The sequence below is a fragment of the Ammospiza nelsoni genome, chromosome 20 (assembly GCF_027579445.1).
Source record: "Ammospiza nelsoni isolate bAmmNel1 chromosome 20, bAmmNel1.pri, whole genome shotgun sequence".
NCBI lineage: Eukaryota > Metazoa > Chordata > Aves > Passeriformes > Passerellidae > Ammospiza > Ammospiza nelsoni.
The window spans coordinates 9,020,314-9,048,255 of NC_080652.1; the positions used below are offsets into that span (position 1 = coordinate 9,020,314).

At 45.1% G+C, this 27,942-nt stretch overlaps 1 protein-coding gene across 2 annotated transcripts in view; it reads left to right on the forward strand.

Annotated features, from left to right (window-relative positions):
* Nucleotides 1-12,466: 12,466 nt before the first annotated feature.
* COL5A1 (collagen type V alpha 1 chain) overlaps nucleotides 12,467-27,942 on the forward strand; it is a 133,127-nt gene continuing 117,651 nt past the window's right edge. For both annotated transcript variants that reach the window (XM_059486138.1, XM_059486139.1), the window contains exon 1: nucleotides 12,467-12,820. In XM_059486138.1, coding sequence (XP_059342121.1) covers nucleotides 12,721-12,820 — 100 coding nt within the window. In that variant the 5' untranslated portion in view covers nucleotides 12,467-12,720. The remainder of the gene's footprint in view (nucleotides 12,821-27,942) is intronic.

Below are 27,942 nucleotides of genomic sequence, written 5' to 3' on the forward strand. Positions count from 1 at the left end.
AACTACATATTATAGATACATATTATAATATTGGCTTTTCACAGATGTTAAAATGGATTTTGTATGTGTGATGTTAAAGTAACTTTGCTATAAAAATTTCGTTTTTATTTCTTTGTATTAATTAAGCTTAGTGATTGTTATGGATACAAATTACACTACATATTATAGATAATATATTCATATGTGTATAATATGTATATATGTAGATAATATATATCTATAATATGTATTATAATATATTATATAATATTATATATTATATATAATATAATATGTAAATATATTATTATATAATAATTATTTCTATTATATATAATGGATATATTATATATTATATATATAATAGTATTATAGATATAATTATATCTATAATTATATATATAGTATATATATAATAGATACATACAATATAATATATTGTATTATAATACAATATAATAGATATATACAATACAATAATATAATATAAAATACATTATATATATTATAAATAATAGATATTATATGATGTACATGTATTGTATATTATATATCTTATACATATAATATATATAAAATATATGTATTTTATGTGTAACATATAATTGTTTGAGGTGGTGCTGCAGAGCTCAGAGGGAAAAAAGCAGAAAATTCCCCATGGAGCCACTCTGTGGACTTTGAAATTCCCAAGGATGTATAAAAAAATCAGATTAGAAAAAGAGTGAGGTTTTTGGGTGCTTAACTCAGAGACAAGAATGTATTTTTAAAAATCAGAATAGAAGGAGAGTGAAGTTTTTGGGTGCTTAACCCAGCACCCAACCTTGTGCAGGTTGCTCAGTGCTGAGCAGAGGCAGGAGAAAGAGTCCTGATGAAAAATGAAGTTCTCTGGAAATTGAGTGGCCTTTGCAGTGGGAGCAGCTGAGAAAATGGTTTGTTTTAATCATTTTTTCCTCAGGGATTGAGCATCATCTCTAAGCATAAAGAGGCTGTTGATGCAGCAGTGAGGAGTTTGGAGGAAAAGCTGTTTTACTGCAGTGGTGGAACAAACACAGGGATGGGCACGGCCCAAAGGCTTTCCTGAGTTATTGGTGGTGGAAGCATGGCCAGGGAAAAAAAGGAAAATGTGGCACCTGAGTCTCTGCAGCCAGGGAATCAATCCCTGCTTGTGGGATTTGTTAAAAGCTGCAGGAATTCTGTGTGAGGCCATTTCTCCCAAGGAGTTCTGTGAGGCTGCCCTAAAATCGGTGGGACACAGAAGGAATTAAAGACAAATTAAGTTTGTGTTTCCAATACTGTGGAGCCCAAACCAGGATTAGTCTGCTCCCAACATCTTTAAATGTCAAAGGAAAGCTCCTGCTCCCTTTGGAGGGGGAAATGCCATCCCAGAGGTGTGAGGAAAGCAAGGAAAATCAGGAGGCATGGCTGATTCCGTGCCATGATGCCAAATAGGATTTGCCAGGGTTGGTGGTTCCAGGAGCTCTGTCCTGGGCAGGGAAATGCTGTCAGAGATCCCCAAAAATCCTCCTGCAGCTGATCCTCATGGGACAAACCCTTCCAAGAGGAAGGACATCACAAGAAAGCTCTGATTGCCCTGACTGCATTTTGGTATCTGTCACAGCTCCTGCACAAACTCAGCAAGGAGGGGAAGGATTCCTCCTGGCAGCCCTTAAATTGCCATTCTGCACTTTAAGATACTTTCCTTGGTGTCATGTTCGGGCCCACTGAGCAGTTTTTCCTCTCCTTTGGGTCCCTGGCCTCAGCAGCAGAATTAGATGGGTATTTTTTATTATATTTCAGCCAGCTAAGATGCTCAACATACACCAGTTTGCAGAGGGACATTTATGAGTAGCGTGAAATTGCCATCCTGGAAAAGCCCAAATCAGGGCTATAAACAGGGAAGGGGCTGGGATCTGTGCAGGAATTGGGAATATCCCCTGGGAACAGCCCTGGCTCTGGGCAGGACAGCACTGCTAGCCCAGCTTGAGCAATCCAGCACTCTGAATTATTATTTTATATTTTATTTTTTTTTAACTGGCAGGATGCCACCAAACCTTCCCCTAATCCCTCTCCTTGCAAGGATGGGAATAACATCTGGCCGGGCTGACAGTGGTGAGGCTTTGGAGGAGCTGAGAGCTCTGAAAACTGAACCTCCTCGAGCCTGGTGTGCATTTATCTTCCTTTGCAGGACATTAGCAGGCAGAGTTTGTTTTCAGTGAGTTATTTAGCAGAAAGAGGGATTAGACCTTGGGCTAGCATTGATTAACCCCTGCATGTTGAGTTGTTTAACAGCATAATGGATTAGTCATGTTTGCTGCTGACCTTTGTCAATTGAATCCTTCAGCTGGAGCTCCTCGTCTGGCTTTTTAAAATACACAACTCCTAAAAAAAAAAAAAAAAAAAAAAAGGAAAAGAAAAAGAAAAAAAGGGATTTGTGCTAAAATAGCCCTGGAGTGAAGAGCTGAGCACAGAGCTGGGGGAAAGAGTCCCAGAATTTCTGGTGTTGGGTTGGACATGGCAGGAGTGGAGCCCCATGGATGGGACTGGCAGTGATGGGTCCTGAGGGCTCTGCAGGAGCTGGGGATGGATCAGATGGAAAATTCCAGCAAAGGGATTGGGTTCTCTGTGGGGCTGGAGAGGGAAAGCCCAGTTAGCAATGGGATTTATGGCCATCCTGGCAGTGGAATCTGTCATGGTTGGTTATGAAGAGTTGGCTTTTAAAGGAAGGGATGGGCAGAGGTGCTGTGAGCAGAAACAGCCGAAGCCTCATGGCCTTTGATGGAACCAAATTAAAGCTGTTGAGCATCTGAGCTGGCTAAAATATAATAAAAAACCCCATATAATTCTGCTGGGACCCAAAGGAGAGGAAAATCTGCTCAGTGGGACCAAACATGACACCAAGCAAAGCATCTTAAAGTGCAAAATGGCAATTTAAAGGTTGCCAGGATTGGATAAAGAGCCCTCACAGAGATCACACTTGGACCCAGGAGAATGTCTGAGCTGAGGGTGTCTCCTCAGACCTTCCATTCCCTCAGCACTGCCACAAGAATCTGTTTCACTTTGACTTTTTTTTTTTAACAAAATACCTTCCCGCTGCAGCCAGGAGCTCTTTCTGGGCTCCTTCTGCTGCAGTACAAGTCAGGTCAAGGAGCTTGTTTGGTTTACTAAAAACGATCCTCCAGTTCAAACAAAACCTAATTTGTGGAAGCCCCGTGGCCTCTGTGAAACACAAACCCCTCTGGCCTCCTGATTTATGAGCACAGAGCCAGGGGGAAGCCTGGCCAGAGGAAAAGGAGCTGGGGACAGGTCCAGGAAAGGCAGGAAAAGGGGGAAAAACACCCAAAAATGGGGAACCAGAGGGGTGGGAGCTGGAATGAGCTGGCAAAGGCTCTGCTGGCTTTGTTCTGTGGGAAGGGAGAGGCTGAGTTTAGCAGAGGGTTTAGGACAGGTCTAAGGCAAGCCCAGGCTTTGGGTTTGTCTCTGAATGGGGAAAGGTTTGGAAAGATTTGGAAAGGTTTGGAAATGTTTGAAAAGATTTGGAAAGGTTTGAAAAGGTTTGAAAAGATTTGGGAATGTTTGAAAAGATTTGGGAATGTTTGGAAAGATTTGGAAAGGTTTGGAATAGTTTGGAAAGGTTTGGAAGGAGGTTTGGAAGGAGGTTTGGAAAGATTTGGAAAGGTTTGGAAAGGCTTGGAAAGGTTTGGAAAGGTTTTTCTTTGGTTGTTCATGTATTTGAAGAAGATCTTTTTGCTGTTCTTGACCAGATTTAATTCCAGCTAGGCCTTGCCCTTCCTCATCTCATTCTTCTCACTCTGCTAACATCTCTGATCAACCAAAATGAACACCTCAGGGGTGTAGAGGAAAATTTTGGGATCAGGCACTCAGGCTGAACCTCTGGAGCTGCTGCTGGCTCTGTAAATTTGTGACTTTAATCTTCAGCCATGATTATAATGAACAAACAGGGGCTGGAAAATGCAGTTTGTGGTGTTCAGTGAAGCCCTTGTGGGGCCAGGGGGACTTTGGGAACCTCTTCAGTGCTTGGCCCTGGTGGGGATCAGAGGGCAGGGGCAGCTCCTGGTTTCACACACACTCTGTGTGTCCCCAGGGATTATCTCTGCAGCCCAGACAGATTATCTGGGTTTAGCCTGAGCCCCTGCCTGCAGAGCAGGGGGAGCTCAGCCCAGGGATGGGGAATGGCCCTGGGCACACACAGGGCAGGGGCAGCTGAGTTCAGCCTCCTCACAGAGCAATTAATCCCAAATTCCACAGCTTGGGATGCCTCAAACACATCCAAGGCTTGGCCTCGTCACCCTGGAGCTGCAACGAGGCTGGAAAAAGAGGAGGAGTGGAAAGTCTGTTCCCTTTATAAAGCTATTTCCTCTCTTCAGCAGAGCTGTGAAACACCCAAACATGCACAAAAACAAACCCCACCTTGTGCTGCTGCTCTTTCCACGGATGGGGCTGGCCCTGGTGCCACCTCATGGCAAAAATTCCCATTTGAATTCCCACTGGAGCAGCAGCTGGGACTGGGGAGAATTGGTGCCCAGCTCCTGCAAAGCCCCAGCAGGTGCTCAGCCTCAGGGGGGTGGGAGTTTGTGTTTTTCTGGGAAGAAAATTTAACTTTTGAAATAATTTTCCTTTTTATTCCTGCTGTTTGGGAGGTACCTGCTGAATGTTTCATCGTGCCTGGGTTCTAATTAAAGCATTAATTATCTGCTCTGCCTGAAAAGCTGTGGCATTCTGCTGTCAGTGATGATGGGCTGCCCATCACCTCCGAAAATGTGGATTTGGGATTCAAAGCAGCGTTTTCAGGAAGGTTTTGGGGGAAATGCTGCCACTCTGCAGGGGGGGAATGGGTGAGAACAACTCTGGATAATGCACTGAGCTCCTTGTTCAAATTAAAGACCACCCAGAGCTCTGAGTCTGGGGCAGTGCTGAGCTCTGGGATTCCAGATGTGAAATTCCCTCTGTGGATAAATGGAGAGTTTCCTTTGCCAAGCCTCTCCATCCAAAATGTCTCTTTAGGGCTAAATCCTCGATTTTTTTAAAGCTGAATTTGGGAGCAATCCTTTCCAGGTGTGGGATTATAAATCAGGATTGGGAGTTGTGATCTCATTTGGGCACAGAACAATTGATAAAAATTGAATTAATGGCAGAGATGCAATCATGTTTATAAATTTTCCAGGAGTAAAGGCTGGCATTAAGACTGAGGAAGGAAAATGTGGATTTTATAGATGTGTTCTCCTCATAAATGGTATTGGAAATCATTCCTGACAGCAGCTGCCTGTCCTAATTATTTACACAACAGCTCAGGTCATTTTGATTCCTTAATTCAGCCTCTTCCCCTCATCTGGCCGTGGTTTGGTTATCAATGATTTGGTGGTTTGGTTATCAATAATTCCTGCAAACTTCTCCCAATCCTTTCAAACCACACAACAATGGCTGAACGCTGCTAATGATTTCATAGCATGTAAATTATTATTTTTTTTACATTACCTATATCCCTTAAGCCTTTTTCTTTCTTTTGAAAGCCCACAAACATCTCCTCCATCCCACAAACAGCCCCAGCTGGGCTCAGGATACATTTGGGGAGGAAAACACTTCCATAAACTTCTGTTCCTAAAAGAAATTTGGCCCCAGCCCTGCTGGGTTCCTTTGGCTGCTCAGACACAGCCCTGGGTGCTGCTGGAGGGATTTGGGGTTGGGGTTTGGGGTTGGGGTTTGGGATTTGGGGTTTGGAGTTGGGTTTTGGGGTTGGGGTTTGGGTTGGGATTTGATTTGGGATTTGGAATTGGGGTTTTGGGGTTGGGATTTGGGGTTGGGATTTGGAATTTGGGGTTGGAGTTTGGGGTCAGGATTTAGAGCTGGGATTTGGGGTTGGAGTTTGGGGCTGGGATTTTGGATTTGGGTTTGGGGCTGGGATTTTGGATTTGGGGTTGGGGGTTGGGATTTGGGGTTGGGTTTGGGGCTGGGATTTGGGGTTGGGGGTTGGGATTTGGGGTTGGGGGTTGGGATTTGGGGTTGAGATTTGAGGTTGGGATTTGATTTGGGGTTTGGGTTTGGAGGTTGGGATTTGGGGTTGGGATTTGGAATTTGGGGTTGGGGTTTGGGGTCAGGATTTAGGGCTGGGATTTTGGATTTGGGTTTGGGGCTTGGGATTTGGGGCTGGGATTTGGGGGTTGGGATTTGGGGTTGAGATTTGAGGTTGGGATTTGATTTGGGGTTTGGGGTTGGGATTTGGGGCTGGAATTTGGGATTGAGGTTTGGCGTTGGGATTCGGGGTAGGGATTTGGGATTTGGGGCTGAGATTTGAGGATGGGATTTGGGGTTGGGATTTGGGGCTGGGATTTGGGTTGGGGTTTGTGGTTGGAATTTGGGGTTGGGGTTTGGGATTTGGGGTTGGAATGTGGGGCTGGGATTTGGGTTGGGGTTTGGGGCTGGGATTTGGGATTTGGGGCTGGGATTTGGGATTTGGGTTTTGGGTTTGCCATCACCCCGCCATCTCCTGTGACCCCTCCTGCATCTCCCTCCACCTGATCTGCTCCTCTCCCACTGCGGGTTTGGCTCCCACACTTGGCACGTGCCTGCTGGAATTTTCCAGTTTGCCACCAGAGCTGATTTCTGCATTTCTGCTGCTGCCGAGGAGGAGCAAACAGGTCTGTGCAAGCTCCCAGATCACCTGGGAAGCAACTGGGAACTCAGATTTCCTGCTCCTGGGCCGGGTTTTCTGCTCTGCATCTGATCCAGGTCCAGCTTTGGGCGTTTTGGTGTCAGTCTGGAGCAGGGAAAAGGGAGCTGTGGGAGTTCACTGCTTCAATTTCCTTGTCTGCCATGTTTTGGGGATTTAGGAACTCCCTCCCTGTGTATGAGTGCCTCTGCAAGGGCAGGGGATGGCTGGGAGGGGAGTCCAAGGGTTTGGGATTTTCTCTCAGTGCTGGAGAAGACAACCCAGATGTTTCTGAGCTGCTTGTATGGCAGAAATCAGGGAGGGGAAGTCCAAAGTCCTGGAATTTGGGGCAGAAATGGGAACCCCCAGATGAGCAGACATCCAGGGAAATCCTGATTCCCTTGGTGCCACAATCAAGGGTTATTTGGAATCACAGCATTAGAGAATGATTTGGGTTGAAAAACACCTTAAAGATCATCAAATTCCAACCCAAAGGCATCTTAAACATAATCAAATTCCACTCCATTTCTTGTATGGCAGAAATCAGGGAGGGGAAGATCCAGAATCCTGGAATTTGGGGCAGATATGGGACCTTGGTGTCATAATCAGGGATTATTTGGAATCACGGGATTAGAGAATGACTTGGGTTGAAAAACACCCTAAAGATCATCAAATTCCAATCCCAAGGGACAATGGAGGGGATTTGCAACCCACAGGGAGGAGGAGGTCCAAAATCCTGGAATTTGGGGCAGAAATGGGATCCCTCCCAGGTGAGCAGACACCCAGGGAAATCCTGATTCCCTTGGTGCCATAATCAGGGATTATTTGGAATAACGGGATTAGAGAATTATTTGGGTTGAAAAGCACCTTAAAGATCATCAAATTCCAGTCCAAAGGCACCTTAAAGGTCACCAAATTCCAAGCCTAAGGGACAAGGGAGGGGATTTGCAACCCACAGGCTCTGCTGGTGCTTTCACCACCCTGCTCCCAAGCCCAAATTCTTGGGATATTTCACAGTCTGAACACATGGAGGGGAGAGAAAGGATCCCCATGGGATGTGTGGGACAGATTCTGCTCCATGGAGCCACTGGGAGCCTGTGGGATGGCCCAGTGGGAATATTGGGGTATTTGGGGCAGGAGAGAGGATGGATGGAGTCAATCCCACAATATTGGGGTATTCTGGAGCCGGAGGGAGGATGAACGCTGTCAATGTGGGATTGACACTGGGATATTTTGGAGCAGGAGAAATGATGGACAATGCCAATCCTGGGATATTTTGGAGTAGGAGAGAAGATGAACAGTGTCAATTCTGGGATATTGGGATATTTTGGAGCAGGAGGAAGGATGAACTGTGTCAATCCCAGGACACTGGGATATTTTGGAGCAGGAGAAATGATGGACAATGCCAATCCCGGGATATTTTGGAGCAGGAGAGAAGATAGATGATGTCAACCCCAGGATATTGGGATATTTTGGAGCAGGAGGAAGGACAAACAGTGTCAATCCTAGGATATTTTGGAGAAGAAGAGCGGATGAACGGATGGAGTCAATCCCACAATATTGGGGTATTTTGGAGCAGGAGGAAGGACAGTGTCAATCCTGGGATATTCTGGAGCAGGAAGTAGGATGAACAGTGCCAATGTCACAATACTGGGGTATTTTGGAGCAGGAAAGAGGATGGACAGTGCCAATGCTGGGATATTGGGATATTTTGGAGCAGGAGGATGGACAGTGTCAATGCTGGGATATTGGGATATTTTGGAGCAGGAGGATGGACAGTGTCAATGCTGGGATATTGGGATATTTTGGAGCAGGAGGATGGACAGTGCCAATGCTGGGATATTTTGGAGCAGGAGGATGGACAGTGCCAATGCTGGGATATTTTGGAGCAGGAAAGAGGATGGACAGTGTCAATGCTGGGATATTGGGATATTTTGGAGCAGGAGGATGGACAGTGCCAATGCTGGGATATTGGGATATTTTGGAGCAGGAGGATGGACAGTGTCAATGCTGGGATATTGGGATATTTTGGAGCAGGAGGATGGACAGTGCCAATGCTGGGATATTGGGATATTTTAGAGCAGAAGATCAGATGAATGGTGTCAATCCCACAATATTGGGATATTTTGGAGCAGGAGGGAGGATGAACAGGGTCAGTCCTGGGATATTTTGGAGCAGGAGGGAGCACAGTCCGTGTCAGCCCCAGGCTCCACCCGTGGAGCTCAGCACAGGTGCCTGCAGGGCTGTGCAGGTGCTGCCCTGGCAGATCTCACCTGCAGGCTCCTCCTGGAGAAGCAGCACGGTGTGATTCACCTGGGTACCCACACAGACAGCCCTGCAGGGGTTTTCATCCCTGGATGTGCCCGGGAGTGCCGCTGGCACCGAACCCACACGTGCTGGCGCTGCCTCTGCCTGCCCTGCCCCGGGGCTGCAGCTCTGCCTCTCACCCCACTGCTGAAAGCTCTTCCAGCAGGAAAACTCTCCCTGCTGGGGCTCAGCTCCAGCTTTTCCAGCTCCACAGCGAGCCTGGGAGCAGGGCGAAGGTGTCTCAGAGGCAAAGGGAGGGATTTCCTGCAGCTCTTCCCACTGAATCCTTCAGAAACCTTCCCTGAGCGGAGTGGGAGCATCCCTTTCTCTTGATCTGGGGGGTTTGGCCTCCTGTCCTTTAAGGCTTTGGTGTGTTTGATGTTGATTATCCATCCAAGTAACTCTCAGTCCACCAGGTCAAAGATTTATGGCTAAAACTCATCGTGGTGCCAGGTTCTTCCATCACTCAGCCAAAACCAGGGACAGGATGAGCCACCCCAAACTCTTTCACTGTCCCTGCTTGGGACATTGTCCTTCAAATCTCAATCTGAAATCCCAACCCCAAATCCCAACCCCAAATCTCAACCCCAAATGGGATGGATGAAAGATTTATGGCTAAAACTCATCGTGGTGCCAGGTTCTTCCATCACTCAGCCAAAACCAGGGACAGGATGAGCCACCCCAAACTCCTTCACTGTCCTTGCATGGTCCATCCATCCATCCCTTCCCAAAATCCATCCAGAGGTGGATGGATTTCCATTCATCCCTTCCCAAAGTCCATCCAGATGTGGATTTTGCCACCCCAACTCCTGCTATCCAGTGAAGAGAACCCCTTTCCCTTTCCCCTCCTTGTCTGCCCTTTTACCCCATGCACACGCTGCTTTTTGTGCCAAATCCCCGCACTTCCCACTCCCCCATCAGATGGAATCACAGGATATCCCGAGCTGGAAGGGTCCCACAAGGCTTCAGCCCAATCCTGACCCCGAATCCCACCCTGAGCAGGGGTCCCTGAGCTTTGGGGCTGGCACCATCCCCTGGCACCTTCTGGCTGTGAAACCTTGCCCTGCTGTCCCACCCACCCTCCTGCCCCTGCTCCAGCCAGTCCCTGCCACCAGGCAGCAGTGGGGATGTGGATTCTTAGTTGTTTTTTGTTTTTTGGTTGTTTTTTTTTTTTTTTCTGCCAAAGTCGGGATTAAATGTGTGAAATGGTAATTCAGATGTTTATTAGTTTTTATCTACATTACAGGCTCACAAAGCATGAGTTCTACAGCATTTCTTTCTAACAAGTTAAAAATTGGAGCCATGTCTCTCTCTCTCTCTCTCTCTACGAGGTCTTTTAAGGATAAACTGTCTAATTAGGAAATGACACTTAAATTCTTTTTACTTTTAACCCAATAACCAACCACTCGTGGCTGCAATGTGGATTTTCTATCCAATTACACAATATCACGCCAACTCATGAAGAAGAGGGTGGAGAGGAAGAATCAGCTTTCACCCTAAAACTTCCACAACAAAACTTAGATATCACTATATTCTATAACTTTAGGATTTCTATATTCTATAAACTTATATATTCTGAAACTTTTTATTCTATATATAGAATATATATATTCTAAAACTTTAAGTTTTCTACCATGTAATATTACACACTTCTACTCAAACTTTATAATCATAATCTCTATACTATGTTCTATAACTTTAAGTTTTCGATATTCTATAAACTACTATATTCTAAAAGTATTCTAAAACTTTAAAAAAGTTTTCTACCATGTGATAGGAACTTTATAATCATAATCTCTATAGTATATTCTATAACTTTAAGTTTCCTATATTGTATAACTTTAAGTTTTCTGTATTCTATAAACTTATATATTCTATAAACTTATATATTCTAAAACTAGCTTCTATATATACAATATATATGTATTCTAAAACTCTAAGTTTTTTACCACGCAATATTACACACTTCTATTCAAACTTTATAATCATAATCTCTATACTATATTTTATAACTTTAAGTTCTCTATATTCTATAACTTTAGGTTTTCTCTATTCTATAAACATGTATTCTAAAACTAGATTCTATATACACAATATATATATATATTCTAAAACTTTATAAAGTTTTCTACCATGTGATAGAAACTTTGCAGTCATAATCTCTATACTATATTCTATAACATTAAGTTCTCTGTATTCTATAACTTTAAGTTTTCTATATTCTATAAACTTATATATTCTAAAACCATATTCTAAAACTTTATATTCTATATATCGAACATATATTTTCTAAAACTTTTAGTTTTCTGCCATGCAATATTACACACTTTTACTCAAACTTTATAATCATAATCTCTATACTATATTCTATAACTTTAAGTTCTCTATATTCTGTAACTTTTCTATATTCTATAAATTTATATATTCTAAAACTAGATTCTATATACACAATATATATATATATATTTTAAAACTTTTAGTTTTCTACCATGCAATATTACACACTTTTACTCAAACTTTATAATCATAATCTCTATACTATATTCTATAACTTTAAGTTCTCTATATTCTGTAACTTTTCTATATTCTATAAATTTATATATTCTAAAACTAGATTCTATATACACAATATATATATATATTTTAAAACTTTTAGTTTGCTACCATGCAATATTACACACTTTTACTCAAACTTTATAATCATAATCTCTATACTATATTCTATAACTTTAAGTTCTCTATATTCTGTAACTTTTCTATATTCTATGAATTTATATATTCTAAAACTAGATTCTATATACACAATATATATATATATATTTTTTAAAACTTTTAGTTTGCTACCATGCAATATTACACACTTTTACTCAAACTTTATAATCATAATCTCTATACTATATTCTATAACTTTAAGTTCTCTATATTCTGTAACTTTTCTATATTCTATGAATTTATATATTCTAAAACTAGATTCTATATACACAATATATATATATATATATATATATTTTAAAACTTTTAGTTTGCTACCATGCAATATTACACACTTCTACTCCAACTTTACAATCATCATCTCAGTTCTATCATTCCATTTTGGAAGCTTTCTCCTCCTCAGCGTTCCCTTGGTGGGGGGGACAGCACAGAAAATCTAAAACTCTGAGTTTCCATTGCTCCAACAAGGGCCCATCCCGAAAAACTCAGGGAAAAAAGCGAGGAGAGACGGCAAGAGGCGGAAAAAAACCCCTCCGTCTGCTGCTATTCCAGCGGGGGGGGGAAAAAAAAAGAAAAAGAAAAGAAAAAATCAGATTTGGGGGCCGGGACACGGCGGGGGCGGGCGCTGGGGGGGCCGCTCCGCCCGGCCCTGATTTGCTGCGCCGCTCCGAGATTGACAAACTCCTGCCCCGGGTTTAAAAGAAGGGGGGAAAAAAGGGCGGTGTGGGGAGGGAGAGAGAGAAGGGAAAAGTTGAGCGGAGGAGCCGGCGAGGCAGGGCCGGAGCGGAGCGCGGCGGAGCCCCCGCACCCTCCGCCCGCCCCATGGCTTTATAAAGGGCTGCTCCCCGGGGGGGGCTGCCGGGGGGGCTCAGCGCCTGCTCTAGAGACAGCTTGGATTGCAGTTTTTGTACTTTTTAAAATATATTTTTTTTGTATTTTTAAAATAATTTTTTAAACTTTTTTTTTTTTTTGTTTTCATCCTCCCTTTTTCGAGCTGTCCCGAGCTGGTGCCCCGTTGATTTTTATTGTATTTTTTTTTTTTTTTGGGGGGGGGGAGCATGGATACGCACACGCGGTGGAAAAGGCGCAGTTGGATACGGAGCTGCTCGGTGCCCGCTGCGCTGCTGCTCTTGGGTGCCCTGTCCCTCGGCCGGGCAGGTAAGGGGGGTCCCCGAGCCCCCCCAAAAGCTGCGGGGTCGTGGGGGAGTGGGAAAAGGGGGGATTCGGTGCGGGGGCAAAACCCTCTTGGCTTCCCTTCCTCCCTGTGCATTCCAGCAAAAAGGAAAAAAAAAAAAAAAAAAAAAAAAGAAAAATTAGAAAAAAAAAAAAAAAAACCCACCCAACAAAATCCACCCAACCTCCTTTAGCTGCCCGAGTCTCTGAATGCCATTTGTCAGGGGGCCCGTAAAAGGGGAAAAAACTTAAAACAATTCTTTATTCGCCTTCCTTGGAGCGAGAGCCGCCTCTTGCCGGGCTGCTTTTTCCGGGGGAAAACTCGGGGATGAGTTTCTGGAGGCTCTGGCTCTTTCTCTCTCGCCGTGGATATATATGTGAATGTATATTTAGTCCCCTGGAAACCTCCGGGCTTGCGTAGTTCCTCCTCCTCCTTGAGGAGCAGAAAGTTTTTTTGTCCCGCAGGAATCCGCACATCAAAGCTCGGGACACAAAAGCTTTGGAGCAGCCCGGGGACCCCAAAGCTCTCTGCCCCTTCCCCAACCCCAATCCCGCAGGGTTTCCCCCCAAAACCGGGGCTGAGTGCAGCAGGAGGAAGCTCTGAGCCTCCAGATGTGCAGCAGCACAGAAAACCACTGGAATGTCTTTTTTTTTTTTTTTTTTTTTTTTTTTTTTTCCGTGCAGAAAAGGGATTGAACACATTTCTGCTTCCCTCCGGGGCCGTGCAGTTTTGTGTTTCCAGAGCTCTGCTTCCCAAATTTCTGCCTTCTGGGGAATGCCAGGGTGGAGGGAATCACAGAATAATCCTTTTGTGGGGTGCTGGAGGAGTTTTCTGGGTGTTTGCAGAGCTTTTGCCCGGTTTGTGGTGGACACTCGGAGGCATCGAGCTCTGTTTGTGTTGGATTTCAGGGCAGGATTTGTTTGGCCCAGCCGAGTTTTGAAATGTGCAAAGTTAAAACTCGGAGTTCTTCAGGGTAACTTGAGAAGCCGAGAAGTGCCCTGAAGAGCTGGGCTGTCTGGGATTCAGCTTCCCTGCCCCAATTCCGTGTTTTTTGCAGCGTTTGTTTGAGTGTTAGCAGTGGGATTCTCTGTGTCGAGCAGCGGGATTTGCCAATTATTTTCATTTCTGGCCTCTCCAAATGACCTTAAGGAAGAAGAGGTGGGCGTCGGAGGAATGCTTCCATTAAGGCTGAGCAGGGTGGAAAAAACTCAATGAATAAAATGTCCTGAACATCCCTGCAGGGAAATTCAGGAGAATTTCCAGTGGGAGATCCCCGAGTTTGGGATTGGGATGTTGGAGAGTTGGAATGGCACCAGCTCCTCTTGTCAGGCTCGGGTACTTTGTATCAGCTGGAAATTGAATTATCACCAGTCCGCTGTGTTCCAAAGGAAAAACAACAATTTGTTTCTTTCACTCATGCCTCTGCTGAGGCTTTAACACTCCCAGAGCATCCCCAGGCATTTCCCTGCCTGTGTTTATCCTCCAGACAATCCCAAATCGCTTTTGGGAGTTCCCAGGTGACTTTGGAAGGAGTTCTGGGGGCAGAGGATGGCTGGGAGCTTTTGTGGGGCCAGCGTGCAGCTCTGAGGAATGACTCTTGTGGTGAAAGGCTTTGAGTTTTCCTAATGAGCCGCCTAATAGGACATCAAATCATTTGGGTGAGGGAGGAGCCAGACTGGGGCTGCTGATGGCATTGACTAATGGTCTTGATGGCTTTTTTATTTTTTTTTTTTAATTTTTTCCACGTTGTCTCTGGTTTTATTGCAGCTCAGAGAGTGTTTTAGTTTCAGGATAGTTGGTTTCTCTGCGTGGAGAGGTGAAATTTCCCTGTAATCTGTGGGATGGCACCTGGCACAGAGGATTTCCAGCAAATAACAGGGAAATAACAATGTCAGAGCTGCCTCCCACCACTGCCCATCCAGCTCAGATTTTCCCATATTTGCACAGATGATGTCACCCCAAAATCAAACCCACAGACAAAGCTGGAGCCCCTCTCTGCTCTTACAAATCCCTGTAAAAACTAAATCGGGTTTCTGGGTGAAACTTTTTTGGATGCAGCAATTTCCTTTAGTGGCAAAGAGTAATGAGGATCCAAACTAAAATAAAAATGCTGGAAATTAGGTTGTATCCTGTTACCTTGGCCCTTCCCCAGCCACCTAAAAGAGCTAAAAAAATCTTTATCCAGCCAGTTAAAAGACAGGTTTATTTCAATACTTTTCCAATCAAAAGTGTTGATATTGTTTTACAAGAAATCTGACTTTATAGGTTTGGAATGGGTGACAGTTCCAATTTCCCCTGTAAAACTGAATCGTGCTGTCAGTGCACTGCCAGGCTGCAATGGGAATTTGGAATTTAAAAGCTGTGGGACCAGCCTGGCCAGGGGACAGCAGAGGGGATAGCAGAGGTCTTGTCTGGTTCTTCCAGGGGCAGGAGGAAAACTCTGTGCTGAGCATTCCCTGATTTCAGGGAATTCTTTAAATTTGGGAATGGGAGGAATCCCATTCCAAATCCCATTTCCAATCCCAGTCCAGCCCCATTCTCAACCCCACTTCCAATCCCATTTCTTTCCCATTCCAAACCCCATTTCCAATCCCATTTCCATTCCCATTTCATTCCCATTTCCAATCCCATTTCCATTCCCTGTTCATTCCCATTTCATTCCCATTTCCAGTCCCATTTAATCTCTTTGGGGTATCTCTAAGGCAAAACCCTCTAGGGTGTCACTGATTTTTGGTGCGCACACAGGGATAGCAGTGAGGACTCACCTGGCTCTGACCAAAACAAGTTTTAATGGCAAGTTTAAATTTTAAAAACTGCCTTGGTGTTGTTTGTAGTGTTTGTTGCGTCCCCTAAGCCTTATTTTATGTGGGTGCTGTCCCTGCCCTTTAGGATCTGGAATTGGAGATGGATTTTTCAGGTTTTCGGCACTGCAGGGCTCGTGCTGATGTCTCTCAGATTTGGGAGGACTCAAATATCTGCTCTCCCCCCTGTGAGTGCTGCAGGTGTGGAGGTGGGACAGCCCTGATTTAATTTGAGTTAATTTGGGTTCTTTGCCCTGAGTGTGGCTGCAGCAAGGGGTCAGCACAGAACTCCTGGGGTTGGAAAAGATTCCCAAAGCACCCTCAGCAAATCACAGCTTTCATTCTGATGGAGGTTTTCCATTTTTCCCATTTTGTGGCTGTCCCAGAGGCCCTGAGTGGCACAGAGATGTCCCTGTCACCCCTGGCTGCTTTCCCTCTGCCCTGAGCTGTGCTCAGCTCCTGGTGCTGTCTGTCCATCCCTGTCCCCAGGGCAGGATCTGCTTCACTCCTGCTTTGAGTTAGGTTTGATTGCTGCCCTGAGCCAGAGGAGCAGCAGGAATTGCTGTGGGACAGTGAGCAGTGGCATTTAGGGATGTTTTGAGTTTTGTCTGGACTTCAGGAAAAGTCTGGGAGTGCTTTCCAGGAAACTGCTCTTCACTCCAGAGGGTTTATCTGCTGGGCAGTTAAAATTGGGCCTTAATTCTTGCAGTAATTACTTTTTGTGTCCTGATTGCTGGAGTTGGTGGTGGATGGATGGATGGATGGATGGATGGATGGATGGATGGATGGATGATGGATGGATGGATGATGGATGGATGGGGGATGGATGGATGATGGATGGATGATGGATGGATGGGGGATGGATGGATGGGGGATGGATGGATGGATGGATGGATGGATGGATGGATGGATGGATGACGGATGGATGATGGATGGATGGATGGATGGATGGATGGATGGATGGATGGATGGATGGATGGGGGATGGATGGATGGATGGATGGATGGATGGATGGATGATGGATGGATGGATGGATGGATGGGGGATGGATGGATGGGGGATGGATGGATGGATGGATGGATGGATGGATGACGGATGGATGATGGATGGATGGATGGATGGATGGATGGATGGATGGATGGATGGATGATGGATGGATGGCAGTGCCTCTGGAAATGAGGAAACCTGCAGGGAGCAAAGAGCTGGGAATGCTTTCACAGACATTTAGGGGCTTTCTGGCCCTTTCCAACCTGGCCTTGGACACTTCCAAGGATCCAGGGGCAGCCACAGCTGTGCCAGGGCCTCCTCACCCTCACAGCCAGGAATTCCTTCCCAATATCCACTTCAAACCTTCCTTCCATCACTTTAAAGCCATTCCCTTATCCAAATTTTGTTTTCAACACTTGAAGGGGCTCTGAGACTCTTTGGGCAGAGCAGCTCCATTTAGAGCTGGTGCTCTGCTCTCATGGGAATTCACTTTAAAGTGAGCATCCCCAGGACAGGGGACACCAGGATAAAAAATGGAATTTCATCCCCTCTGGTTTTTATTCACCCACCTCTCCTTTTGCATGCTGAGTTTAGCCGGAGTTTGATCCTCAGGATGTTCTAGGAAATGGATCACTTGGTAGAGAAAAGTATAAAATATTGTACAAAGAGTATCAAATATTGTATAAAGAAGTATAAAATATTGTATGGCAGAGTATCAAATATTGTTTGGGAATGAGTGTCAGTTTGTAATACCCAGATTTTGGTAAATGGGAAGTGCTGGTTAAAGTGAGAGGAATTCTCTGGGAAATAAAGTGAATTCCCTTTCCTTTTCCCTCCTTTCTTCCTTTTGGAGAAGTTTCTTCACTTCCACCCTGGCCTCGCTTTATATCAAATATTTCACTCTTCCTACTAAATTTGATGTGTTTGGGACTGAATTTTCAGTCCTTCAAAACACAAGAAAACCTTTGTGTGAAACAAAGCAACACCAAGGATGGGAAGAATGAGCAAAACCAGGGGAACAAAAAAAAATTTTAAAAAAAGGTTGAGACATGAAAGAATGGAAACATTTTGTTGAAATTTAATGTTATGTGGAAAAAATTGGGTTGGCAACGTGGTATAATTAAGGACTGGTTACTGTTGGCAAGTCCCAAGGCTCCTGAAATTCAGCCTAGCACTGGCTGGAGCATCCAAATGATGTCGTGGTTTCTCTGTGGACGTGTCTGGAAAATCTGTAGAACTAAAATAAATAAATGAAGGAACTACACAAAAGGCATTTTTTGAGGTCGGTTGCTCCAAGTCTGAGCTCTTTTTCTTTTTGTTTGTTTGGTTTTTTTTGTTTTTTTTTTTTTCCCAGAAGCCAAGAGGATTCTTAACATCATCTGGAAGCTCTCACAATGATGAGATGTCATTTTTTAAAAGGAGGAAAGTTGTATTAATGTATTTGCAACAGAGTTTTTCTTTGAGTTTGTGTAATGAGCCTGAGAGAAAAAGGAGAGTTTGGGGATGGGTGAGTGGAAAAGCTGCATCAGGGCTCATCCCTGAGCTCTGCTGTGGATTTTGTCCCAGCCCAGGATTTCCCATGGCCTGGGGGCTGATCCTGCATCCCTGTGGGGAGCCTGGCCCTGAGGGGATGCTTGAACAGGATTTTATTGCAGATGTGCCAATGAAATCTGGGTTTTCAAGCAGCTCCAGGAGTCTCTTTCCATCCCTGTGTCTCAGGTTGTGTTGGTGATGGATTCTTTCTATTTTAAAAATGGTTTTCCTCCTTGGGATATTTTTTTTTCCTGATGGGCATCCCCAGTGCCCCTCACCCAACAAATCCAAGAGCTTATTTGGATTTTGTATTTTGATTTGGACAGGTTTTTTACAGATTATACCAAGGCCACAATGCTGTTCTGTTGGCTACTCTCAGAATCCTTTGAACTAGATCTAGAAATGAAATTTAGAGCAGAAGATCACTTGGGCAGCCACAAAAAACCCCTTACATTTACTGGAAAAAAATCCCCTTTTTGGGGTGCAAGTGGAAGGGGATGTGCTGGATGGTGATGAACTGGACTTCAAGTTTAATAATGTTTTTTACTTTAAAAACACTTTTCTTCCTTGGGCATCCCCAGTGCTCCTCACCCATCAAATCCAGGAGCTTATTTGGATTTTGTATTTCAATCTGGACAGGATTTTTACAGATTATACCAAGACCACTGTGCTGTTCTGTTGGCTACTCTCAGAATATTTTGAATTAGATCTGTAGAGGAAATTTGGAGTTGTTTTCTTCAAGAGGGGTGTGCTGGATGTTTGGTGGCCTTTCCTTCTCCTTCAGCTTGATGAACACTGGAATTATCTTACCTTCAATTTATATTTAATACATTTATTATTCAATTTATCTCTTAGACTAATTATTAACACATATTTGCCCAAATCTCCCTGTCAGCTGGCAGATCCCTGCCTGCATCCAGCTGTGCATCTGCAGCCAGGGCCATGGGAATCCTTTCAGAATAAATAAAGCAAAAAGTGATTCCTGGGCTCAGCTTTTCACCAAACTGCATCCAGGACTGTTTTTTTCTTTCTCTTTCTGCTCCAGCTTGCAAAGGAGGGGAGTTTTCAGCTCTCAGGAAGGAGCTGAGTGGGAGAGGAGAGGTCACTGAGGGAGTCCCTGCTCGTCACTGTCACATTTAGGAATCGGATTTTGTGCTCCTTGTGCCTGTCAGCTGGAGCTGCTGAGGAAATTCAGCAAGCAGCCCAGCTCATGAGCCTGGCTGGCCTCTCCTCCTCTGCTTTTCCTCCCTCCACCCCCTTTTTTTTTGTTTCCAAGACAATACTGGAGTAAGAATTCACTGCAGCCGAATTCCTGGAGATGCCGCTCCAGTTTCCCAGGATCTCTCATCCTCCTGCAGTTTTACACTTGGATTTTTTTTTTTGCTGCAGCTCATTCAGCTCTCAAATATGAATTAAGCAGTGAGTTTGTGGGATTTTATTTTATTTTTTTTCCCGTCCTGGATGTGCTGGAATGAGATACCTACTGTGTGTGTGCTCTTGTGTGCTGCAGGGGAGAGATCTGCTCCGAGGGCTGTGGTTCACCAGCTGAATAATGCAAGCATTGTTTGGGTGCCCTTATTTCCAGCTTGCACCATTAAAAGTGAATAGAAAGGTCAAGGAGATGAGTCACAGCGAACACAAGTGTCATTCTGCTCAGGAGAAATGGGAAAAAGGAGAGAAAAAGGAGCTTCCAGGCGAGGTGTTCCAGCTGGTGCCAGGGAAAACGACAGGAAATCTTGGCTGGGATCTGCTGGAGAGTCCAAGCAGCTAAAAACCCAGGAATTCCTTCCCAATATCCACTCCAAACCTCCCTTCTGGGCTGGAGCTGGGCTCTGGCAGCTGGAGCTGCAGTGGGAAATCCAGGGGATGCTCTGGAGAAGTTGGGCTCTGGGCTGGGAACATCCAGGAGATGCTCTGGAGAAGTTGGGCTCCATGTTGGGAACATCCAGGGGATGCTCTGGAGAAACTGGGCTCTGTGCTGGGAATATCCAGGGGATGCTCTGCAGAAGTTACTGGGAACATCCAAGGGATGCTCTAGAGAAGTTGGGCTCTGTTTGGAACATCCAGGGATGCTCTGGAGAAGTTGGGCTCTGTTTGGAACATCCAGGGAATGATTTGGAGAAGTTGCTGGCAACATTCAGAGGATGTTCTGGAGATGTTGGGCTCTGCTTGGAACATCAGGGGATGTTCTGGAGAAGTTTCTGAGAATATCCAGGGAAAGCTCTGGAGAAGTTGGGCTCTGTTGGGAACATCCAGGGATGCTCTGGAGAAGTTTCTGGGAACATTCAGGGGATGCTCTGGAGAAGTTGGGCTCCATGTTGGGAAAATCCAGGGGATGCTCTGGAGAAGTTTCTGGGAACATTCAGGGGATGCTCTGGAGAAGTTGGGCTCCTCACTGGGCTTGGCAATCCAACCCCTGCCCTGGGGAGGGCTGGCAGCTCTGGCTCTCCTGTACAGCCAGTGGCACCCAGAAGGAAACAACTCCTCCAGATCCACCTGGAAATTCCTTCTGCTCATCCAGAACCACCTCTCCTCAGCTCTCAGAGCCAGGTGGGGTGAAGGTGCTCTTGGAGAGGGATTTGGGCCTGGAAGCAGCTGAACCCAGAACCACTTTTTGCTTTATTTAATTCTGAAAGGATTCCCATGGCCCTGGCTGCAGATGCACAGCTGGATGCAGGCAGGGATCTGCCAGCTGACAGGGAGATTTGGGCAAATATGTGTTAATAATTAGTCTAAGAGATAAATTGAATAATAAATGTATTAAATATAAATTGAAGGTAAGATAATTCCAGTGTTCATCAAGCTGAAAGAGAAGGAGAGGACACAGGGAAAGAAAAGGGGGAAGGGATTTAAACAGCCAGGGGACAATGGGAAGGAATTGTTCCCTTTGGGGATGTTTCAGCCTTGGCTCAGGGTGACCAAAGCAGCTGTGGCTGCTCCTGCATCCCTGGAAGTGTCCAAGGCCAGCTTGGAGTGACCTGGGACAGTGAAAGATGTCTCTGGATGAGCTTTAAGGACCCAAACCATTGTGATTCCAGGATTATCCCTGAAATTCTGCTGGGATTTGGGGGGGTGGGGTCCCCATCTCTCCCTGCAGCATCCCAGGAAGGACTGGAGCAGAAAACCCTGAGCACAGCCCCTTGCCCTGCCCTCCCCTCTGCTAATGCCCACGCCCACTTGTAAATGAAACTTTTTGAATTTCCTGCCCAAATCCTGCCCCAAGAAGCCCCAGACAGCTGGGGAAGCACTGGCACAGCCCTGGCAAGGGGAATGGCCACAGCTTTTCCCTTGGATTGCTGCTGGAATTGCAGGGCACAGAAGGAATTCAGGGCTTGTCAATGCTTTTTTAATAGGGTGGGGTTTAAATCCTGGGCTCCTGTACCTGTGGGTTTCCTTTTTTACACCTTCCTGTGGGTTTATCCATTTTGCTCCTTGCTGTTCCCTGTCCTGCCAAGGAAACAGCCCCAGTGATTTGGGATCGTGGTGTGCTGCCACAGACCCCCCTGCACACTGCCCTGCTCTCCTTTGGGGTTCTGGCATCATTTGAGCCCTGAAAAAGTACAGAGGAATATTGAAATTTTTGATTTCCAGCCATTGGATTTTTCAGTTCTGAAATCACCGTGCTGGTGTGAAATAGATATTGCTCTGAAAAAGAGAGAAAGCTTCAGAATCCTGATTTATTGTGCACATTCAGAGCACACCTTCAGCAGGGAGCCAAAGCCAGCCCTGCTCCTCGTCCCTCTGATGGGGGCTAATTTCCCTAAACAACTTTGCAAATGAATTTTGCCACTTCAGCTTTGATCCCAGGTGGCCAAAAATTCCACCAGAATTCCAGTGGGTATCAAATGTCTGGGAACTGGGACTGGTTTGCTGGGGAGGCAGCAGAGTCATGGAATCGTGGGCTGGGACAGAGAGGGGAGTGGTGCTGATTGAGGGCTGGGGCTGATTTTGGGGGGCTGAGCCTGGTTTGGGGTGAAATATTTGGATTGTACTGATATTCCATGGAAATTTAGGATTTCTGTTGAGGGATGAGGGGGTGGAGGTGGTGGGAGCAGAGCTGACCGAGGGCTGGAGCTGATCTGGGGGGGGCTGAGGCTGGTTTGGGGTGAAACATTGGGATTGTGCTGGTATTCCATGGAAGTTTGGGATTTCTGCAGAGAGATGATGGTGGGAGCAGAGCTGACCAAGGGCTGGGGCTGATTTTGTGGAGTAGACCTGGCTGGAGGTGAAACATTGGAAATGTGCTGGTATTCCATGGAAATTTGGGATTTCTGCAGAGATTTCTCAGGGAGATGGTGGGAGCAGAGCTGACTGAGGGCTGGAGCTGATTTTGGGGAGCTGGGCCTGGTTTGGGGTGAAATATTTGGATTGTGCTGGTATTCCATGGAAATTTAGGGAGATGGTGGGAGCAGAGCTGACCAAGAGCTGCAGCTGATTTTGGGGAGCTGGGCCTGGTTGTGGGGTGAAATATTGGGATTGTGCTGGTATTCCATGGAAATTTAGGATTTCAGCAGAGGGATGAGAAATCCCTCAGGAAGATGGTGGGAGCAGAGCTGATTGAGGGTTTGAGCTGATTTTATGGGGCTGTGCCTGGTTGTGGGGTGGAACATTGGGATTGTGCTGGTATTTCGTGGAACTATAGGATTTCTGCTGAGGAATGGGGAGGTTGGAGATGGTTGGAGCAGAGCTGGGGTGTGATTCCATGGGAGAATCCTTGAAGCAGCGCCCAAACCTCCCTGGAAATGCCCCTTGGAGGGTTTTTATTGGAAAACAGGAGGCTGTGCATGCCTCAAACACAGATCTGCTGCCCCGGGGGGTTCCTGGAAGGATCAGCTCTGGTTTCCAAAGCTCATCCTGATGTTCCCATCCTTCCCTTTCTGTGGGGAGAGGGAGGGCAATCCCTGCATGTCTGTGCTCCAGGAGAGGCAGCAGGGCTGAGAGGGAAGGGGGTTTCTCCCTCTGGCACTCGGGATGCGATGGAAAACTGCAGGAATGTTCTCTCAGCAGGGCTGGCCGGGACGGGGAGAGGCACAGCAGCACGTCCTGAGCACTTGGGGGGAGAAAGTCCCTCACTCTGCCTCTTGCAAATGTTTAAATTAAAACAATCTGGCTTTTCTGCAGCTCTTGGATGCTTTCCCTGCTGACCTCAGGAGCTGGGATGGGAGGAGGAGCCAACAGACCCAAACTGGCTCTGGTTTTTTTTTTTTTAATTTTTATTTATTTTTTATTTTTTTCCCTCCAAGTCTTGAATCCCTGCAGGATGCAGAAGAGCAGAACAATGAGGGCCATATCTGCTCTGCAAAAATCCATTTTTTCCCAGTGCCCTGCAATGAAGGAGCTGTATCAGGCAGCTGGGAGGCTGCAGGGAGGAGCACAGGCTCCTCCAAGCCCAGACATTCCCACAGCAACTGGGAAAGACTGGGCAGGATCAGCCCTAAAACACAAGAGCAAAGCCAGGAAAGAGCTCCAGAGCCTTTGACATAATATAAATATATAAAAATATATATTTATATAAATATAGATGTATAAATATATAAGTATATATATTTTATATATATATTTATATATAAAAAGTATATATAATATATAATATGTAATGAATAATATATAATATATAATATATAATATATAATATATAATATATAATATATAATATATAATATATAATATATAATATATAATATATAATATATGTTATATTATATATAACATATAATATATAATATATAATATATAATATAATTATATATAATGATATAGAATATATATAATTATATACAATTATATACAATTATATATAATATATAAAATTATATAAAACATATATATAATATATTATATATATTATATATACTATACTATTATATCATGTAACTTCATATAATATCATATATCATTTCATATTATATAATAAGAAAATGATATATTAGAACTATACTAAAGAAACAGGAAGGAGACATCAGAAGGTTAGCAAAGAATGAATAATAAAAATTCCTAATTACTCACAATCTCAACACAACTAAGCCATAATTAGTCATTAGATAAAAACAATTAACATCAAACCAATCAAAAATGCACTTGTTAATAAACCATCTCCAAACCACATTCCACAACCATCAAATAATTATTGTTTGCATTTCTTTGCTGAGACTTTCCAGCTTCTCAAAAGAAAAAATCCCAGCAAAAGGATTTTCATAAAATATGTCAGTGACACCTAAGGATGCTGAATCCCTCATCCCCAAATTCCCAACCCAGCTGTGCTCTCTGTGCTGGGAACTCTACTTGGACTCTGATCCTTAAGATCTTTTCCAGCCTCAGTGAGTCTGAAATCCACCCCAGGGCTCTGCTCTGACCATCTGAGGCTCAGCCTGAGTTTTGTCCTGGCCCAGGGCCCCTGGCTGGGCAGAAATGGGAATTTTTGGCTCCCTGGCTGTGCCTCAGGCTCTTGCAGCACTGCCCTGGTCCACGTGGAGCTGGGGTGGATCCAGGGCTGGGAGCAGCCTCTGTTGGTTTGGGGATTTGGGAGGGAACAAGCAGAGCAGCATCACTCCTGAATGACAAAACTTCCCTTCATCTCCTGCTGCTGCTGCTCTCTGTGCTGGCACCCCATGGAAATTTGGGATTTCTGCAGGAATCCTCTCTGTGCTGCCCAGTTTCAACACAAATTAAAGGAGTGTTGTTTCTGCAGGGCAGCATCACTCCCAAATTACAAAACTTCCTTCACCTCTTCCTGCTGCTGCTCTTGATGTGCTGCCTTTGCTGCCCACAGGAGTTTTGGGGAATTTTTCCAGGATTTTACAGTTCTGGGTGGGATTCAGGGTAGGAAAACACAGTGGGATTTCTTATGGCAACAGGGATAACACCAAACTGATCCAGATTTTTCCTGTGAAATGGGAACCAGAGCTTGGTCTGGGTGTGGAAATGCCCATAAAGAACTTTGTGCTCCTCAGCTGAAGGGAATCAAAACCCACCCCAATAATCCCTGGGATGCTCTGTGACAGAGCACAAGTTCAAGATGTTCTGCAGGGCAGCATCACTCCCAAATTACAAAACTTTCTTCATCTCCTCCTGCTGCTGCTCTCTTTGCTGGCACGCCATGGAAATTTAGGATTTCTGCAGGAGTCCTCTCTGTGCTGCCCATGGGAGTTTTTGGGAGTTTTTCAAGGATTTTACAGTTCTGGGTGGGATTTCTTATGGCAATGGGGATAACACCAAACTGATCCAGATTTTTCCTGTGAAATAGGAACAAGATTTTTCCTGTGAAATAGGAACCAGAGCTTGGTCTGGGTGTGGAAATGCCCATAAAGAACTTTGTGCTCCTCAGCTGAAGGGAATCAAAACCCACCCCAATAAACCCTGGGATGCTGAGAGGCAGAGCCTGAGTTAAAGATGCTCTGAGGGGTGCTGAGAGCCCAGCAGGGTTTCCCTCCCTTCTCCAAAGCCTTGGCCAGACAGGCTGGGGCCCTCCTTGCCCTGGGGACACCAATCCCAAACCCTGAACAAACATTTCACTCCTTTTAGCAGCACGGTCCCTGCCAGCCTGCAAACAGCTGAGCCTCTGCTGCTGCCCCATTCTGGTGGCCTGGATGGAGCTTTTTATGGAAAAATCTGATTTTGGGGGAAGTGAAATCTGCCCCAGTCTTTGCTCCAGCTCAAAAACCCAGGGTGGGATTTGGGGCTTTGTTGATGATTTTTTCTGATGGTGGCAAAATGCCCAAACTCAGTTTTAGTCAATGGAAAGTCTAAAAATAGATGTGAAAAACGAGAGGGAGCTTCTGGGAAACGGAACTTGGGTTTTCTGATGCTGAGTCTCAAAAGTGACCAAAGAAATTAATTTGGGGGGAATTTCCTTCCTGTTTTATTGAGCCAGGGATGGCAGTGGAGGGAGTGCTGGAGCAGACAGGTAGGGCAGGCCTGTGCAGCATCAACTGAGACAGGAAAATGTGAGAAATTCTTCTGGGAACTCAGGCCTGGTTGGGAATAATCACTGGGAAAGCCTGGAGGTGAAATAACCCAGAGTTAAGGGATGGGTGCGAGGCAGGAGCTGCTTTGGAGCTGAATTTGACCTGGGGTTTATATTACTTTTTTTATTAGTTTTTTATATTTTACAAAAATAATATAAAATATTATTTTATATTACCTGGGGTAATATCCTGGGGTTGATACGATTTTTATATTACCTGGGGTAATATCCTGGGGTTGATATGAAATTATTCAATTCTTTGTGCATGGCAGTGATGGGTTTACAGCTGGATCCTTTCTGCATCCGTGTCCTGGTGGTTTTGGGCAGAAGTAACCAGAAAAAAGGTTCCAAACTCTCCCATTTGGAGTGCTGCCTGCAGCTGGTGTTGTATTTTATAGGATGATTTCTCCCTTCTCCTTGCTCTCTCAGCATGCTCATGAAGGGATCACTCTGAGTGATCTCTTTGCATTATAAAGACAACATTTCTTTTCCTGTAGCTATGGAAAATCTCCCTTCCCTCTGGGTTCAAAATGAGGGCACAGAAAAATGGACCCAGATCAATTTTAAGCCCAGCACTAAGTTGTTTATGTGCTGTTTATTTAGTGATGAGGAGAACATCAAAATGCTCCATGCAGGAATCAATCTTCCTGAAATATAGGATAAAATATGCTGATAACTCAGCATCTGCCTTGTCTCCAGCATCCTAAATATTTCCTTCCCTCATTCCTCTCCCAGTGCCTTTAACTCCTCAGTGTGCAGGGTAAAAACATCACCCACAATTTTTCTCCCTGTTTACAACAGGTTGGAAATGTCATCCTGTGCTTTTCCAGATGCTGGAATTGTACTCCTTCCCTCATTTCTCCCTCATTTCTCCCAAATTGTGCTCCTTCCCTCATTTCTCCCAAATATCCAAGCCAGTGGAAGGAATGAGGGATTTTTTTTCCACCACAACCAGAGCAGGAGCTCAAAGGCAACCCCTAAAGTGTGACCCCAAAATTGGGATTTGCAGCAGGATGGAGCAGCTGTTAATGGGGAAAGATGGGATTTGGCTTGGTAGGGAGGGAATGTCTGGCAGGGAAGGATGGATTGGAGGGTCAAATATGAATTTTATCTTGGAAATAATTTTATCCCAGCTGTGCAAGGCAGGGATGCAGCAGCTTCCCTGGGAAGGGCCTTGCAGTTGTCCTGGTTCCTTCCCCTGGGTGATGTTTTGGGAAGGGTTTCTGGTCCTGATTCCTTTTCCTGGGTGAAGTTTTGGGAAGGGATTTTGGTTCTGATCCCTTTCCCTGGGTGATGTTTGGGGAAGAGTTTCTGGTCCTACTTTCTTTCACTGGGTGAAGTTTTGGTAAGGGATTCTGATCCGTCTTTCCTTCCCCTGGGTGAAGTTTTGGGAAGGTTTTCTGGTCCTTCTTTCCTTCCCCTGGGTGAAGTTTTGGGAAGGGTTTCTGATCCTTCTTTCCTTCCCCTGGGTGATGTTTTGGGAAGGGTTTCTGATCCTTCTTTCCTTCTCCTGGGTGATGCTTTAGGAAGGGATTCTGATCCTTCTCTCCTTTCCCTGGGTGAAGTTTTAGGAAAGGTTTTCTGGTCCTCCTTCCTTCCCCTGGGTGAAGTTTTGGGAAGGATTTCTGGTCCTTCTTTCCTTCCCCTGGGTGATGTTTTGTTTTCTGGGTGCCAGCCTGTGCTTGCCACAGGAGAAACGCATGGATCCTGTTTTCCCTCAGTGTTTTCCAAAGCCAAACCCCACTCTGGGGTGCTGGAGGAGCAAACCTGGAGGTGAGCTTGGCACAGCCAGCTCTGGATGTGACAACAGCTTTGGGGGGGC